This window comes from Haliotis rubra, unplaced genomic scaffold (assembly GCF_003918875.1).
Source record: "Haliotis rubra isolate DU_JTF1 unplaced genomic scaffold, ASM391887v1 Scf1103, whole genome shotgun sequence".
NCBI classification, from domain to species: Eukaryota; Metazoa; Mollusca; class Gastropoda; order Lepetellida; family Haliotidae; genus Haliotis; species Haliotis rubra.
The window spans coordinates 98,958-112,909 of record NW_025765008.1 but is presented as its reverse complement, the minus strand read 5'-3'; the positions used below and the strand labels follow the sequence as shown (position 1 = coordinate 112,909).

General features: G+C 39.1%; 1 protein-coding gene across 1 annotated transcript in view; it reads right to left on the bottom strand.

The window, feature by feature from the left end:
• Positions 1 to 450: 450 nt before the first annotated feature.
• LOC124286933 (probable inactive 1-aminocyclopropane-1-carboxylate synthase-like protein 2) overlaps positions 451 to 13,952 on the bottom strand; it is a 29,826-nt gene continuing 16,324 nt past the window's right edge. The window contains exons 4-7 of the mRNA XM_046723392.1: positions 11,341 to 11,411; positions 5,272 to 5,342; positions 1,129 to 1,195; positions 451 to 549 (exon numbers count right to left, since the gene is read on the bottom strand). Coding sequence (XP_046579348.1) covers positions 1,137 to 1,195; positions 5,272 to 5,342; positions 11,341 to 11,411 — 201 coding nt within the window. The 3' untranslated portion in view covers positions 451 to 549; positions 1,129 to 1,136. The remainder of the gene's footprint in view (positions 550 to 1,128; positions 1,196 to 5,271; positions 5,343 to 11,340; positions 11,412 to 13,952) is intronic.

The following is a 13,952-nucleotide window of genomic DNA, read 5'->3' as shown; positions in this document are numbered from 1 at the left end:
TCTTGTCTTCAATTGTACCACGATGGTGGTTGAATGAGAATAAAGGAATTGAATTGAATTGGCGCCAGGTCCGAAGACAAGCCGTTCCAGTTTTGAAGCACAGAAGTCTACTTTAACAGGTGGGAAGCCCATCCCTTCTGATTCGGAACCAATGAATCGCCGCAGACAGGAATACTCATGAAACATGGGACCATGCTGACTACTGCCTGAAACACGGAGCCTATAACTATGTCGAGATGTTCTTACCTGGCAGAGTAGGGGTACAGGCCTTACCTGGCAGAGTAGGGGTACAGGCCTTACCTGGCTGAGTAGGGGTACAGGCCTTACCTGGCTGAGTAGGGGTACAGGCCTTACCTGGCTGAGTACAGGTGGCAGTAGGGTACAGGCCAGGCCTTACCTGGCTGAGTAGGGGTACAGGCCTTACCTGGCTGAATAGGGGTACAGGCCTTACCTGGCTGAGGAGGGGTACAGGCCAACACTCTACGCCAGCGCGTTCCATGAAGTCGTTTGCTATACGATAATAGTATGGGGTCGGCACAAGGATGCAGTCTAAAGTGTGAAACAAAACAGAACATGGGCACATAACAGGAAGACACAAGGACTCAAAGAATATAATGTGGAATTTCATCAGTGGAGTACATACCGTTTTTACAAATGTGTTAAATACTACAATAAGAGCAAAAGTCGTCAGGTTCACCAAATATTGCAAACACTACATCCTACAAATTCAAACCCACAAGAACAGAGGAAATAACATTGGCTGATTTGCTCCTTGAGTTCTAGTTTTGTCGCCTCTATTGACAGTAGAAATAATGCAGTATTTCATCAGTCGTGTGACAATGTTTCATTCGCTCTCTGTTCTCATATTATCACTCATTATCTTGAATAAGTCGTCTCATAACTTGGGTTCAGATGGACAGACGGATGAATATTCATTGTGAATTTTCCACTCGGTGATGTTGATTTATATAAGTGTGACTCCCCCTACCCCAACCCCTTACACCCTGCATAAATAATTTGGTGCAACAATATGTTTCTTATGATGAGCATGGTGTGTTTTTGTAAAGGTGTCAGTGAGGTATCAGAAGAATACTCAAAACAACATGGAAGGATGTGGAGTATATTCACCGCCATGTTCAGCAATGGCGAATGCTAGGGTCTCGAGAATCGAAGTTGTACCACTTGATACCACTAGCTAAAACAGAGGTGAAAATCAAAACCATTATAAATAAGATACATGTCGACACATTTTCCAGGATTGGACTTATCTGAAGGAAAATATGGGAAGTTTATTTCAACAGACATTTATTAACTGATAGGAGACTGTTGAACGTTTAAACATGTATTCAAATCACTCAGCAGGAATTGCACATTTACTTATATTAGGATTACATTAGGACACGAATAAAAGATGTAAGCATTTTAGGATAACGATGAATTAAACTTAAACATTAACCCATTGTAGGATAAAAACAGGGCATGACTTAATCATTAACCTATTACAAGAAAAAGACGTCAACAGGACATGACTTAATCACCTATATGTATATAAACTATGACAAAGATAGATGGAAGAGGTAAAGATATATATGTTACACTGAATATATCAAATCAGTGATTTTGTATAATCGCTGAAAATTTCAGGGATTTTATAAAAATTCCTGATTTACTCGGTGGTTTCACAAAATCCCTGGAATTCCTAGGGATTTAACAAAATCCCTGAAAATCCCAACAATTTTTTTACATATTCCCTGAAATGAATATATTGCATTCTCAGTGATTGTTTTGACAATACTGCTTGTAATAAGTAAGGACAAAATCGGGTAAATTTTTTTATATTATTTTTCTGCATTGACATGAAAATAACCTTTATAGATTTAAAATAGTTGCATAAATATGTAAGTGACAAAAACAATATCTATCACTATCAGATGTTGCATCAGTGTTCAATTACTATAATCATGCAATGGGTCAGAGTACCTTTTGTGAGTGAGTGAGTTAGTTTAGTTTTATGCCGCACTCAGCAATATTCCAGCTATATGGCGGCGGTCTGTAAATAATCAAATAATCGAGTCTGGACCAGACAATCCAGTGATGAACAGCATGAGCATCGAACCTACACATAACCCGAGCCTTGTGACATTTGCACCTTGGTGTCTGACAACTTTTTGTGCCACTACAGTTATGTTTCACAAAACCCTGTCCACCACATACAGACTCTGACTGGACTGCAGATCTCAGCGATACAAGTTTCTCAGTCGACACATCAAACTGGTTGCGTGAATACTTTCCACATGAGACACCGGCTTTTACAGCAAGTGTGTACATGCCGTTGTCAGTAATGTCCATTACAACTCCTATGATCGTCTCTCCCCCTGTCAACACCAGGAATTAGTATTGTAACATTGTCACCCACTGCAACCTCAGAGAGAACAGTCTTGCTCCATTTCGCCATTCTCTCTGCTTGAAGAATCTGCGACTTTGCTGCCCTCTTCCTGTGTTTACTGATGTCTTTATGTCTCTCAGCAACAAGGTCTGTTGATGGAGAGTGTTCTGGTTGCAGCTCTCGTTCTGGTTGTGGCTCTCGTTGTGCTTGTGGCTCTTGTTGTGCTTTTGCGGCTCTTGATTGCTCTTGTGGCTCTTGATTGCTCTTGCTCAAGATGATCTGATTCTCGTTGTTGATCTGCCAAATGTACTGTATCTGACGACAGGGGGTTGAGTAGGTCATTTGAAGTCTAGCATTAACCTCTTCTGGGAGACTGGACGAGTTGAGACCAACAGAGGCATCAGAGCCAGTGAAAACAGTGAAGGGTGTCATCTTGATGCCACTGTGATAACTGGAGTTCTTCTGGAACTGGACGAACTTCCAGCCCATGGTCCAATCCGTTGTGTTGTGTTCAGCTAAACAGGCAGTAAGCATATACACTAAACGCCAAAAGAAACGTTACCCACCTATCTTTATGAAGTACTGAAAAACTATCAAAGATATGTTAGAAAGTATTAGTTTACAAGAAAGCTTTATAACACAGCTTTATGCAGATCATGAAAAATATTGTTCAAATGCATTCATATTTAGGTGATAAAGATAACCCATTTAAAGTCACCATTATTCAACTATTACAACAAGAAACAACTGTTGTAGAGTATGTAAAATTGTAAAAGAATCATTCATATGATTTCAGTCTTTTATAACATTTTCTGCTGATTTGCATTAGTGAAAACATGTACAAAGTGTCTGTGATATTGTGAAAAAGTGTTTAGGAACACCAAAAATTATTTTTGTTGACATTTTTGCTTGCAAAGGAACATTTTTCCATTTTCTGTTTACACATACCAGAATCAATCGCCAAAACGTAGCATCAATTTCACGTATAAAATGATTATTTAGGGTATAAAGAGAGCCAAGAATGCATGATATGATACTCAAGTACGAGAAATATGCCTCGTCTAACAGCAGAAGAGAGAGAAAGAGCCATTGGGATGGTGCAGATGGGGTCGATGTACAATGCTGTTGCCAACACCCTCGGATGCCACCGTATCATTGTTATAAGACTTATGCAGCGCTACAGACAGACTGGGGTCACCGTAGATAGGCCAAGAAGTGGATGTCCACGCATCACCGGGCCAGGTGAAGAGAGGTACCTTCATCAAATACACCTGAGGAACAGATTTCTACCGGCGACGTCATCAGTAAGGACAGCTCTGGGATGTCAAATCAGTTCGACAACAGTTAGAAGAAGACTTCGTGTCCAAGGTTTATGGCCGTATAGACAGGCAGGGGATACAGCTGACGCGTCAGCACCGTCTAAACAGGGTTGTGTGGGCACATAATGTCCGACGTTGGCAGAACAAGAACTGGCAGCGAGTGATGTTCACCGATGAAAGCCGTTTTATGATCCACCATGCAGATAGGAGAAGGAGGGTGTACTGTTGTCGGGGTGAAAGAGAAGCCCCATGCTGTGTTCAGGACGTCATTCCACAAGTGGGAGGCAGTGTGATGGTTCGGGTCGGAATCAGGGACGACGTTGCCACCGACCTTGTCGTCATTGATGGCACGAGCCTACATTGACCAGGTTGTCCAACCTGTGGTTCTCCCTTTCTTGCAGCGTCACCCAAACATGCTTTACCAACAGGACAATGCACCCCTCACATTGCACGATTGATGACAAACTTCTTCAACGCCAACAACGTTAACGTTTTGCCATGGCCTTCAGAATTGTCAGACATGAACATTTGTGGTACTATCTAAATTGCAGGGTTTGCTCACATCAAGAACAGCCCCACACTCGACCGCAACTGATCACTGCTCTGAGAGAAGAATGGCGCCGTATTCCAGCTGCCTTCATCAGACGATTGCCATTTTCTGTGAGGAGACGTGTTGTGGCATGTTTGCATGCCAATGGTAGCCACACTAGATATTGAAAAAGTCATGAAATAACAAAATTATGAACTTTACATTGTTTTGTTGTCCTTTTGTGTGTGATCGAAAACTGGACTATGAAATTAACCTAATATATCATTGCAGCAGCAGAAAAATCAACCAATGTTCTCAAAATCTTTAGTGACCATATGATTCCATATTGTTTGGCCATAAAATGCAGCTGAAAGTTTCATCCTCACTTCAGCAGATTTTAAGAAATTCATTCAGGAAGGAGGGTAACGTTTCTTTTGGCGTTCAGTGTATGTAAAACATGAGTATTTTTAACTTCCTTATATTGTTTATCTTTGGTTACTGTATACACATGCAATATTTACAAGCAGTATTGTCAAAACAAACACTGAGAATGCGATATATTCATTTCAGGGAATATGTAAAAAAATTGTGATTTTCAGGGATTTTGTTAAATCCCTAGGAATTCCAGGGATTTTGTGAACAGCACCCCATATAGTTCTCAAAGCATCAAGATGTAAGTTTTCTAACTGATCCTGGAATGAACTTTACGTACAATATCATTGGTGTGGTCATTCCATGTTGGATGAAAATAGATGGAAGAGGTAAACAGGTAATAAGGGTGCATGCAACAGATAAAACACATATACGTGTTGGAGCTATGAGAGGTGGAGGAATTACATGCTAGATAAAGGCAGAGAAGTTTTCTGTCTTAAGCTAAATATGTTTTTATGATTGTAATTCAACTTCTAGGATCTATTATAGGGTGATCACATTTACCCATGTCATGGTAAAGTGTGTAAAATCAAGTTAATTGTTATTGAGTAATGATTACATTGGTATGTTGTTAAAAGCAGTACTTTGAAGGCAAGACAGTATACCTCTTCCCGGATCGATCTCATAAATTGGTTGAAATCGTTCCTCAAAGAAATACTTCAGCTCCTTCCTGAAACTAAACACATCGTCAAGGATTAGTCAATAATGCCTGTTTGATAGCAATGCAATACAGCTATTGTTGATGGTTAAATTTACAATACCGTGTGGTTGCATCCAATCACATCTGTACTGTCACATCAAACATGAACAGCTCGTGATATGTACACTTGAGCATTTTTAATGCACCAACATCTTGCAATATTGTAAGTGCTGGGCCAAACAGGCGGTTGTATCTTTGTATACTTGAATACACATGTAAAGCATATCTCAAAACCTATGGTCCGTATGTTCACGAGCTGCAAACCCACCCAGCACAGTGCGATAAAAGTGTTCATTCTCCAATCAGAACCAAGAATGAAAGTTTCTTGACATGTCAGTGCATGACGTAGACGTTGAGAAAATACAAGATGACAAGTTATGGCAGTGCATGACGTAGACGTTGAGAAAATACAAGATGACAAGTTATGGCAGTGCATGACGTAGACGTTGAAAAAATACAAGATGACAAGTTATGGCAGTGCATGACGCAGGGATGTCCTGTCGCAACATCGGTGCTAACAGTAACCACAATGTGAATGTATACCCAAAAATATCATTGTCGACAGAAATCTTGAACTGTAAGATAACACTTCCAGACCACATAGTTAGTCAGGGTAGTCACTGATTATAATCTACTCAATTGACTGGCCCTAATTTCACCTGGCAAGGGCATTTTGTCCTCTGGTTATTAACACATTCACCTCTCTTGTCCTCTGGTTAACAGAGTCAAGCTTAGTTTTACATCACGTGTACTCTGGTTAACACAGACAAGCTTAGTTTCACGTCTCCTTTCCTCCGATTAACAGAACCATTCACCTTTCTCAAAATAAAGTGACTATTGGCTTTGACTTTCTGCATCCCTGTGTCACAATTGTCCCACAAGTATCTTGATATCGCCATTGATATTTTTCTCATTGCTCAGGCCAATTTATTACTTAGCTTAGTGGTCTTAGACAGTGTTAATAAGAGGATAATAGAAGTGAATGGCATGGATACTACTAGGGTGGACTGTGTTAACAAGAGAGAGGACAAGGGAAGTGAATGGCGTGGATACTAGGCTGGACTGTGTTAACAAGAGATAGGACAAGGGAAGTGAATGGCGTGGATACTAGGCTGGACTGTGTTAACAAGAGAGAGGACAAGGGAAGCGAATGGCGTGGATACTAGGCTGGACTGTGTTAACAAGAGAGAGGACAAGGGAAGTGAATGGCGTGGATACTAGGCTGGACTGTGTTAACAAGAGAGAGGACAAGGGAAGTGAATGGCATGGATACTAGGCTGGACTGTGTTAACAAGAGGACAAGGGAAGTGAATGGCGTGGATACCAGATACAAAGAACTGATTGGTCATGGACTCTATTGTTGTGACTTTCCATTTTGGAGGTATTCCTTTGTTTGGTGTCCGTGTTGATACAGTCCTGATCCTTTTCTCACAGCATAGCACCAAACACTCTCTTCAGTTAATAAACTGTCTCTTCTTTCCATAATCTTGTCACAGCATACTTATTTAGCATTATATTACCTTATTGCTACATGACCCTTCAATAATGGCACTGAGTATAGATCATTTAATGGAAATTGCTTGGATTACTCATGTGTTTTTTCTCAACTAGATTCTGAGTGTAGATAATTTCATGGCTTTAACAGAGGTTTTAATATCTGTCATGCCTAAACCCCTTTCTGTAATCTTGTTTGAAACTGTTCCTTTTGATTTTGTCACTTTTGACATTCCAAATATATATGGAAAATATTTCTCAAAGGAAGTGATAAATTCATCAGGTGGGTTAGGTAAAGAATTGAAAATGTGAACTTATTTTGAAAGAACCAATTTTGCCAATCAGTGTCAAAATTGTTTCCCTCTATGTTGCCAGTAATCTATCAATTCCGTCAAGTCTTTTTCTTGTGTTGATTACCAATAAGTCATTCAGATCAGGTGTGAATTTAATATCCAAAACTTCAAATTCCTTTCTTTGTTATTCTTTGCCTCTTCAATTATTGATAAATTATTTATCTGCTACCTGCATTGGAGCCTATCAAGGTTGCGTTAGTCTTGTCTATATGTATCCTCACCCCTGACATACTGTAAAAGTATTAATGGTATCAATGGCAGTAAACAAACTTTCATCTGAGCCATCCAAAAATAATTCAGTATCATCAGCATATTGTCCTAGTTTATATTCCCGAATATCAATTACAATACCCTTTATATCATAATTTTGCCTTATCATACATCCAAGGATTTGGTTAGGTCTACTAATGCCTACAGTGAATAATGCCTACAGGGAATAATAGCTACAACATTTGCAGTGACAGCGATACGCTTACCTGCACACAAGTAGATTGTTCCACTTAGTGTGCACTATTGCCTACAAAGGGATTAGGGGAGGCCAGCAAGGAGAATAAAGAGTAAGATCAAGAGTATTAAATCATTAGCTAGCTTATGTTTTGATAATTCCATACGCATTTAGTTCTCACACGAGAAGGAAATTGAAGAGTAAAGTAATTAATAGAGAGATTATTAAAGGGAGAAGGAAATGTATTGCTTTAAAATTATACATGTAAATTACTTTTGGTTACCACAATGACTTTATTAATGAATGTGGTAGTTGACTGTGTGAAAGATGTATATATGTATATATAATCATGAATCAAATTAAGTTTTAATTACATTTTAATCCAAATAAATGATTATGTTTATTTATGTAAATTTATTTATCTCAAAACAAACTACTATGTGAAAGATATGAATAAAGTTTAAGAAAAATATGACAACAATGTGAAAGATATGTATATGAATGTACATATGTATATGAATGACCAAATAAAATGTCTCTCAACATAGAAAGTTACTGTTTTCTATATACTGTAGGCATTAGTGCACTTTGAAATAGGACCATGCCACTTTATTGAAAGGTTGAAGGCAGGTGCAATCAGCAGCACTGGTGCGTAAAGTTGTTTATTTAACACTGTAGGCATTATTCACTGTAGGCATTAGTAGACTCCACCAAGGATTTCAGCAACAAAAAGGAACAAATATGATGATATTGGATCACCTTGGCTCCAACCCCGCTCATTACCGAAGGAATCAGAGAGATGTCCATTCTGAGTAACACTTGAAGGTGTACCATAAGTTTATAAATTAATCCAGCATATAATCTGTGGCCCCAAACCAAAGTTTTGTAAAACTTCGTTGATAAAATGTTTAGAAACTGTGTCAAAAGCTTTCTCGAAGTCAATTGAAATCAACAGAGTAGGGATATCTCTTTCCTTTGTTTCAAACATAAGATCATATAACCTGTATTTCACTAAGTGTTCTACCCGGTCTGATTATTATAGATCAAAGAATCTGAGATGATTATTAACGGTTAGAGATACATGCCCTAAATATTTTATACAAAGCATTGAATAAAGTAATTTGTCTCCATGTCTTTAACAGGATCCTGTTTATATTAGTGATTTAACTCCTGTCTTCGTGGTAAGAGACATCTTATCTCTTCTAAAAGATCTTTGATAAATTTAAGAATCCAAATCTTAAGTTCTCTCCAAAAATACTTGAAGAAATATCTAGGAAATCAATTAATTCCAGGGCTTTTGCTATTCTTCATGATTTGTACTGCCAGTGGTATTTCATTCATGTCTATTTCTTTTTCGAATTATTATCTAAGTCAGTCACTCAAAATTGGAGTTATCACATTGTCCAAGTGGTAATCATTTTCATAATTTTTATCTGAAGAATAAAGTGTTTTATTAAATTCTTTCAGTTCATTTAATATTGAATTACTGTCAGTAATTTTCTCATTTTTATCTGTAATGATTCTATTTATTGATTTTCTAACATTTTTTTATTTTCTAAATGGCAAATGTTTTGGGTTGCTTTTTCTCCTTCTTCAAACCATAAGATTCTGTTTCTGAGTTGAATGCCTCTTATTTCTTCTCCTTTAATTTGTTGCAATGCCAATTTAAATTTTTTAAGTTCAGATAGTAGGGCTTCATTCATATTTTAACAATCTTTTCCAATAGTATCTTAACAATCTTTGATTTTAATTTCCAATTCACTGTCGTTTCTATTGTTTTCTTTTAAAGAAAAGGTGAAAAAGAAATTGATTTTCCTCTGACTTTAACCAGAAAGGCTTCCAAGAATAAGGGACAGTTCATAATTTATGGCTGGGGGGTGGGTGATGATGATTTCAAGGGGGTCACCCATTTTGTTCTGGGGAGGTAGAGGGGGTCATCAATTTTGTACATATGTTTCTATGGGGGTCAGCAATTTTATACATTAGAATATTTAAAAATTATGCTTTAAATATATGAAAAGCGGGGTGGGGGGTGGGGGTCGCTTACTTTGTACAGGACATGCAGGGGGGTCACTTACTTTTTACATACTATTTGTAGGGGGCTCATTCACATTGTACATCCTTCTCCATAAAATCATCACCCCCCAGCCATAAATTATGAACGGTCCCTAAGCTATCATCAATCTTCAGTTGATTACCTGAGTTATCAACCATTAGGTTCAGTATCACTTGCAGAACTTGCCAGCGTGAGGAATGGCAAAGAATTTCTCATGCAGAAAGTCCGACTTGTGCATTCCTTCCAAGGTGGTGTCCAGCAGTGACAGATGCAAGGTGTGGTGTCACCAGGTACTGACCTCAACGCCCCTTTGTGTTAACATATTGCTACAAACAATTGATTCAGATGGTGCAGCAGTATTGGTGTTGCTCGATTTGTCAGCCACTTTTGACACAATTGACCAGTCCATTCTTGTCAGCAGATTGAAAAAGAGACTCAGTGTTACCACTGAAGCCTATTCCTGGCTGGAGTCCTATCTGTCAGGACGATTTCAGGCTTTGAGAGTCAATGGGCAAATGTCAGAGAAAGTTAGCCTCAAGTATTGAGTTCCACAGAATTCTGTACTGGGACCAATGTGCACTACCTACACATCACCTCTTGGAAACATTGCTCTCGCCAATAATCTCTCGTTCCACCCCTACGCTGACGATACACAGCTGTATCTGGCCTTCAAGCCCTCCAACAGAACATCAGTAGAGGATACATATCGTTGTTTGATGAATTGTATTAAGGACATCAATGACTTGATGACAATCAACTTTCTCAAGCTCAACAGTGAGAAGACGGAACTGCTGTTTCTCTGTTCAAAGTCAACGAGAGCCAAACTTGCTCTGCCCACTTTTGACATTAGAGTTTGCATCACTGATCCAAGCAAAGAAAGACGTAATCTGAGATTTGTATTTGATTCAGCTATGAATCCCACATTGCCCTAATACCTCGATTTCTAAATCTAAAAACTGTAACATTTCTTGTCCAGTGCTGTGATGTGCCCCATTTAAATTACTGTGAAGCTCTTCTTATTGGATTACCAAAGCAATTGATAGCAAAGCTGCAGAATTGTGCAGCTAGACTTGTAGCAAAGGCAAAGAAAGACAGCCACATTTCTCCAGTACTAAAGAAACCTCATTGGTTGAAGGTGTCTGACAGAATCACTTATAAAGTGTAACCTTCAAAGCAAGGACAGGCCTAGCCTCTGTGTACATGTATCTCCAGGAACACCTCCAGGAGTACAAGCCAGCGAGGTCATTTAGATCCATGGGACAAGGCATGCTGTGTGTTTCACACGCAAGGACCACCACCTATGGAGATCGATCCTCCACGACCCTGGAATGATCTGCCATTAAAACTAAGACATACTTTAAATGCATTTCCTTATTTTTCTACGTGCGTTTTTTTTTTTTTAACAATTTATTTAATGTCGGAGTGCCTGAAAAGTGGATCACAATGTGTTTTACATTTGCTGCTTAGTGTGCATGGCACTTCCCTGTTGAAACGGTCAATGTGTGATTTTGCATCAGAATGTAAATATAAATGTCATCATCATCGTCGTCGTCGTCGTCGTCGTCGTCGTCAGTAGTAGTAGTAGTAGTAGTAGTAGTAGAAGTATAGTATTCTGTAAATGCATACCTGAATATACCTTTCAGGTTTTGGTAATACAGCTGCACTGGGTCCTCGTCACTGTCAGATAAAGAGGCCAGCTGAAATAAGATCAGACAATACGTTATTATCCCGAGGGAACTTTTGGTTACATCGTAAAACACGTAGAACACAACAAATCATGAAATCACAACACAATACATTTCAACAAGCACCAAAATAATAAACAAATACATAGGTAAGGGCACTAAAAGAGTGAAAGAGTAAGTTATTATAAGTTACCATGTGTTTGTGAGTTTGATATGGATATTTATCATGTGTACGAGTTATATACCAAACGAGAACGAAGTGTGCACGAGTGGAACACATGGTAATGAATTTAACTCGACGAGCACCCTCACAAAATGCTTTAAACCTGGACTGAAAGAATGAGACAATCAAAATGGCGGCCGATTGTGTCAGTATAACTTTATTTATGAACGTACAATGTTTTGGTTCATACCATTGCATTCAGCACTGATTGGTTTAGTACCGTCCAACGGTTCTAGACTGAAATAAAGTATTTATACAAATTAACCAAACGGTAGCTGAAACAGCAATTTCTTATCTGCATTTGAACGGTCACATCACTTTGTGCAGACATTCCACCTTAGAATGTCAAAAAATGTTTTACCTTTAAGGAACTCTTTAATAACACATGTCTAACAACATAAGCAATTGCAACACTGTTAACATCAACTTGGGTATCGAGGTTAGGTGAGCACTAGAGGTTACTGTAAACGTGTCAATTAGGAGATAAACATCATGTGTTGGTGAATTTCCGGGTGTTATTGAGTATTTGAAGCATGGGAATTCATTTGGAACCAACAGCGTCAGCCGGAGGTTTCAAATGAAATATTCTCGTGCTTCAAATACTCAATAACAGCTGGAAATTCGCCAACACATGATGTTTATTGACATTGTAAACACAAAAGTAAACCAAAAGGTCCACACACGTTTTTTTGTGTCTGCTCTCATTGACATCGAGTACGGGTACAGCAGTGAAATGTCATCAGTCGGCCGTTTGGGCTGTCTCCCATGGTAGCATCTGGAACTGCTCATTTGTGACGTCATTTGGACTTTACGTCACGATATGATTTTAATGACGTCGTCACAGCTGACGACGTAACAATACAATGGTGTGAGCGATGTTTGTATGTATTAATACGCAGAGAATTTCCGGGAATCAAATACCATTTGATCACGTTTTTTCAACCAATCAGATTAAAGAACACGGTGACTTTTGGTTTACAATGTTCTACAACAGGTCAACACATGGTCACTGTGAAAGTAGAGATTGCTTATGGTACACTGGTAGAGAAGTGGCATTTGTGACCTAGAAGTTACAGCATTTCTGCCACTGACCCCTCTCAGGCGAAAAAAGTAGGTATATGTATATGGGTATTTGTATAGCGCTATAGTCCGTCCAGCATGCATGCTCAAAGCGCTTGTGGAAGTGTCACACTCCTCTGCTGATATACTGTACAAACAGTTAAAAAGTCTCAACAGAACTGGAAGAGATCACTCAGAGCAATATTTAGCAAAGAGGTGGGTTTTTAACTTGGACTTAAAAGAGACGATAGTTGGTGAATTCTTTATGGCAGGAAGGAGAGTGATCCAAAGTATTGGGGCTGATGCACTGAAAGCCTTTTTCTCCAAACAGTGTCAGTTTAGTTCTTGGAACAGACAAGAGATGTTGGTGGTCTGACCGGAGATTTCTGGGGGCCTTGTGATCTAAGATTAGTTCACTGAGATATGCTGGAGCTAGGTTATGCTGACATCTATAAGCAAGACATAACGTTTTGAAATGGATCCGTGCCTCTACGGGCAACTAGTGAAGGTCTTTCAGAACTGGGGTGATGTGTGACCTCTTGGACGTCCTGGTGACAGTTCTTGCTGCAGTATTTTGGTTGTCTTTGAAGGCGTGTAAGAAGGTCGTGGTTGGTGCCATAGAGGAGACTGTTACAACAATCTAGTCTAGACATGATTAAGGCCTGAATCAGAGTTCACTGGCCTCATTTTCATCGTCTGTTGGTGTCTGAGGATACAAAAGATAGGGTAAGTATGATAAATGAAAAGAATGATTAAATGTTTGCATTATATTGCAGGTTCCAACGTCACCTGACAAGTGGGACACAACTGCACATGATTTCATGACGAAGTGGAACTTTCCTAACTAGATGGAAAGCATATCGCTATCAAAGCCCCAAAGAAAAGTGGCAGTGTATTCTACTGTCATGAAGGTCACTTGAGCATTGTCCTCCTGGCGCTGGTGGATGCCAATTACAAGTTCATTTTTGTTGATGTTGGGTGCAATGGGCGCGGGAGTGATGGGGGAGTTTTACATGAATCAAGCCCTGAATGACAATACTCTTGGCATCCTGTCCCCAACCTGCCTACATGGTGGACATACAAGATTTCCCTATGTCATGGTCGGCGATGAAGCATTTCCATTAAAGGACAACTTGATGAAAAGGATTTTCAACTACCATTTGTCACGAGCTCGGAGAGTTAGTGAGAATTCTTTTGGAATCCTTGTTCACAGATTTCAGATATTCAAGCCGTTCAGATTTTCAAGCCGACTATCAATTTGGAACCTGAGA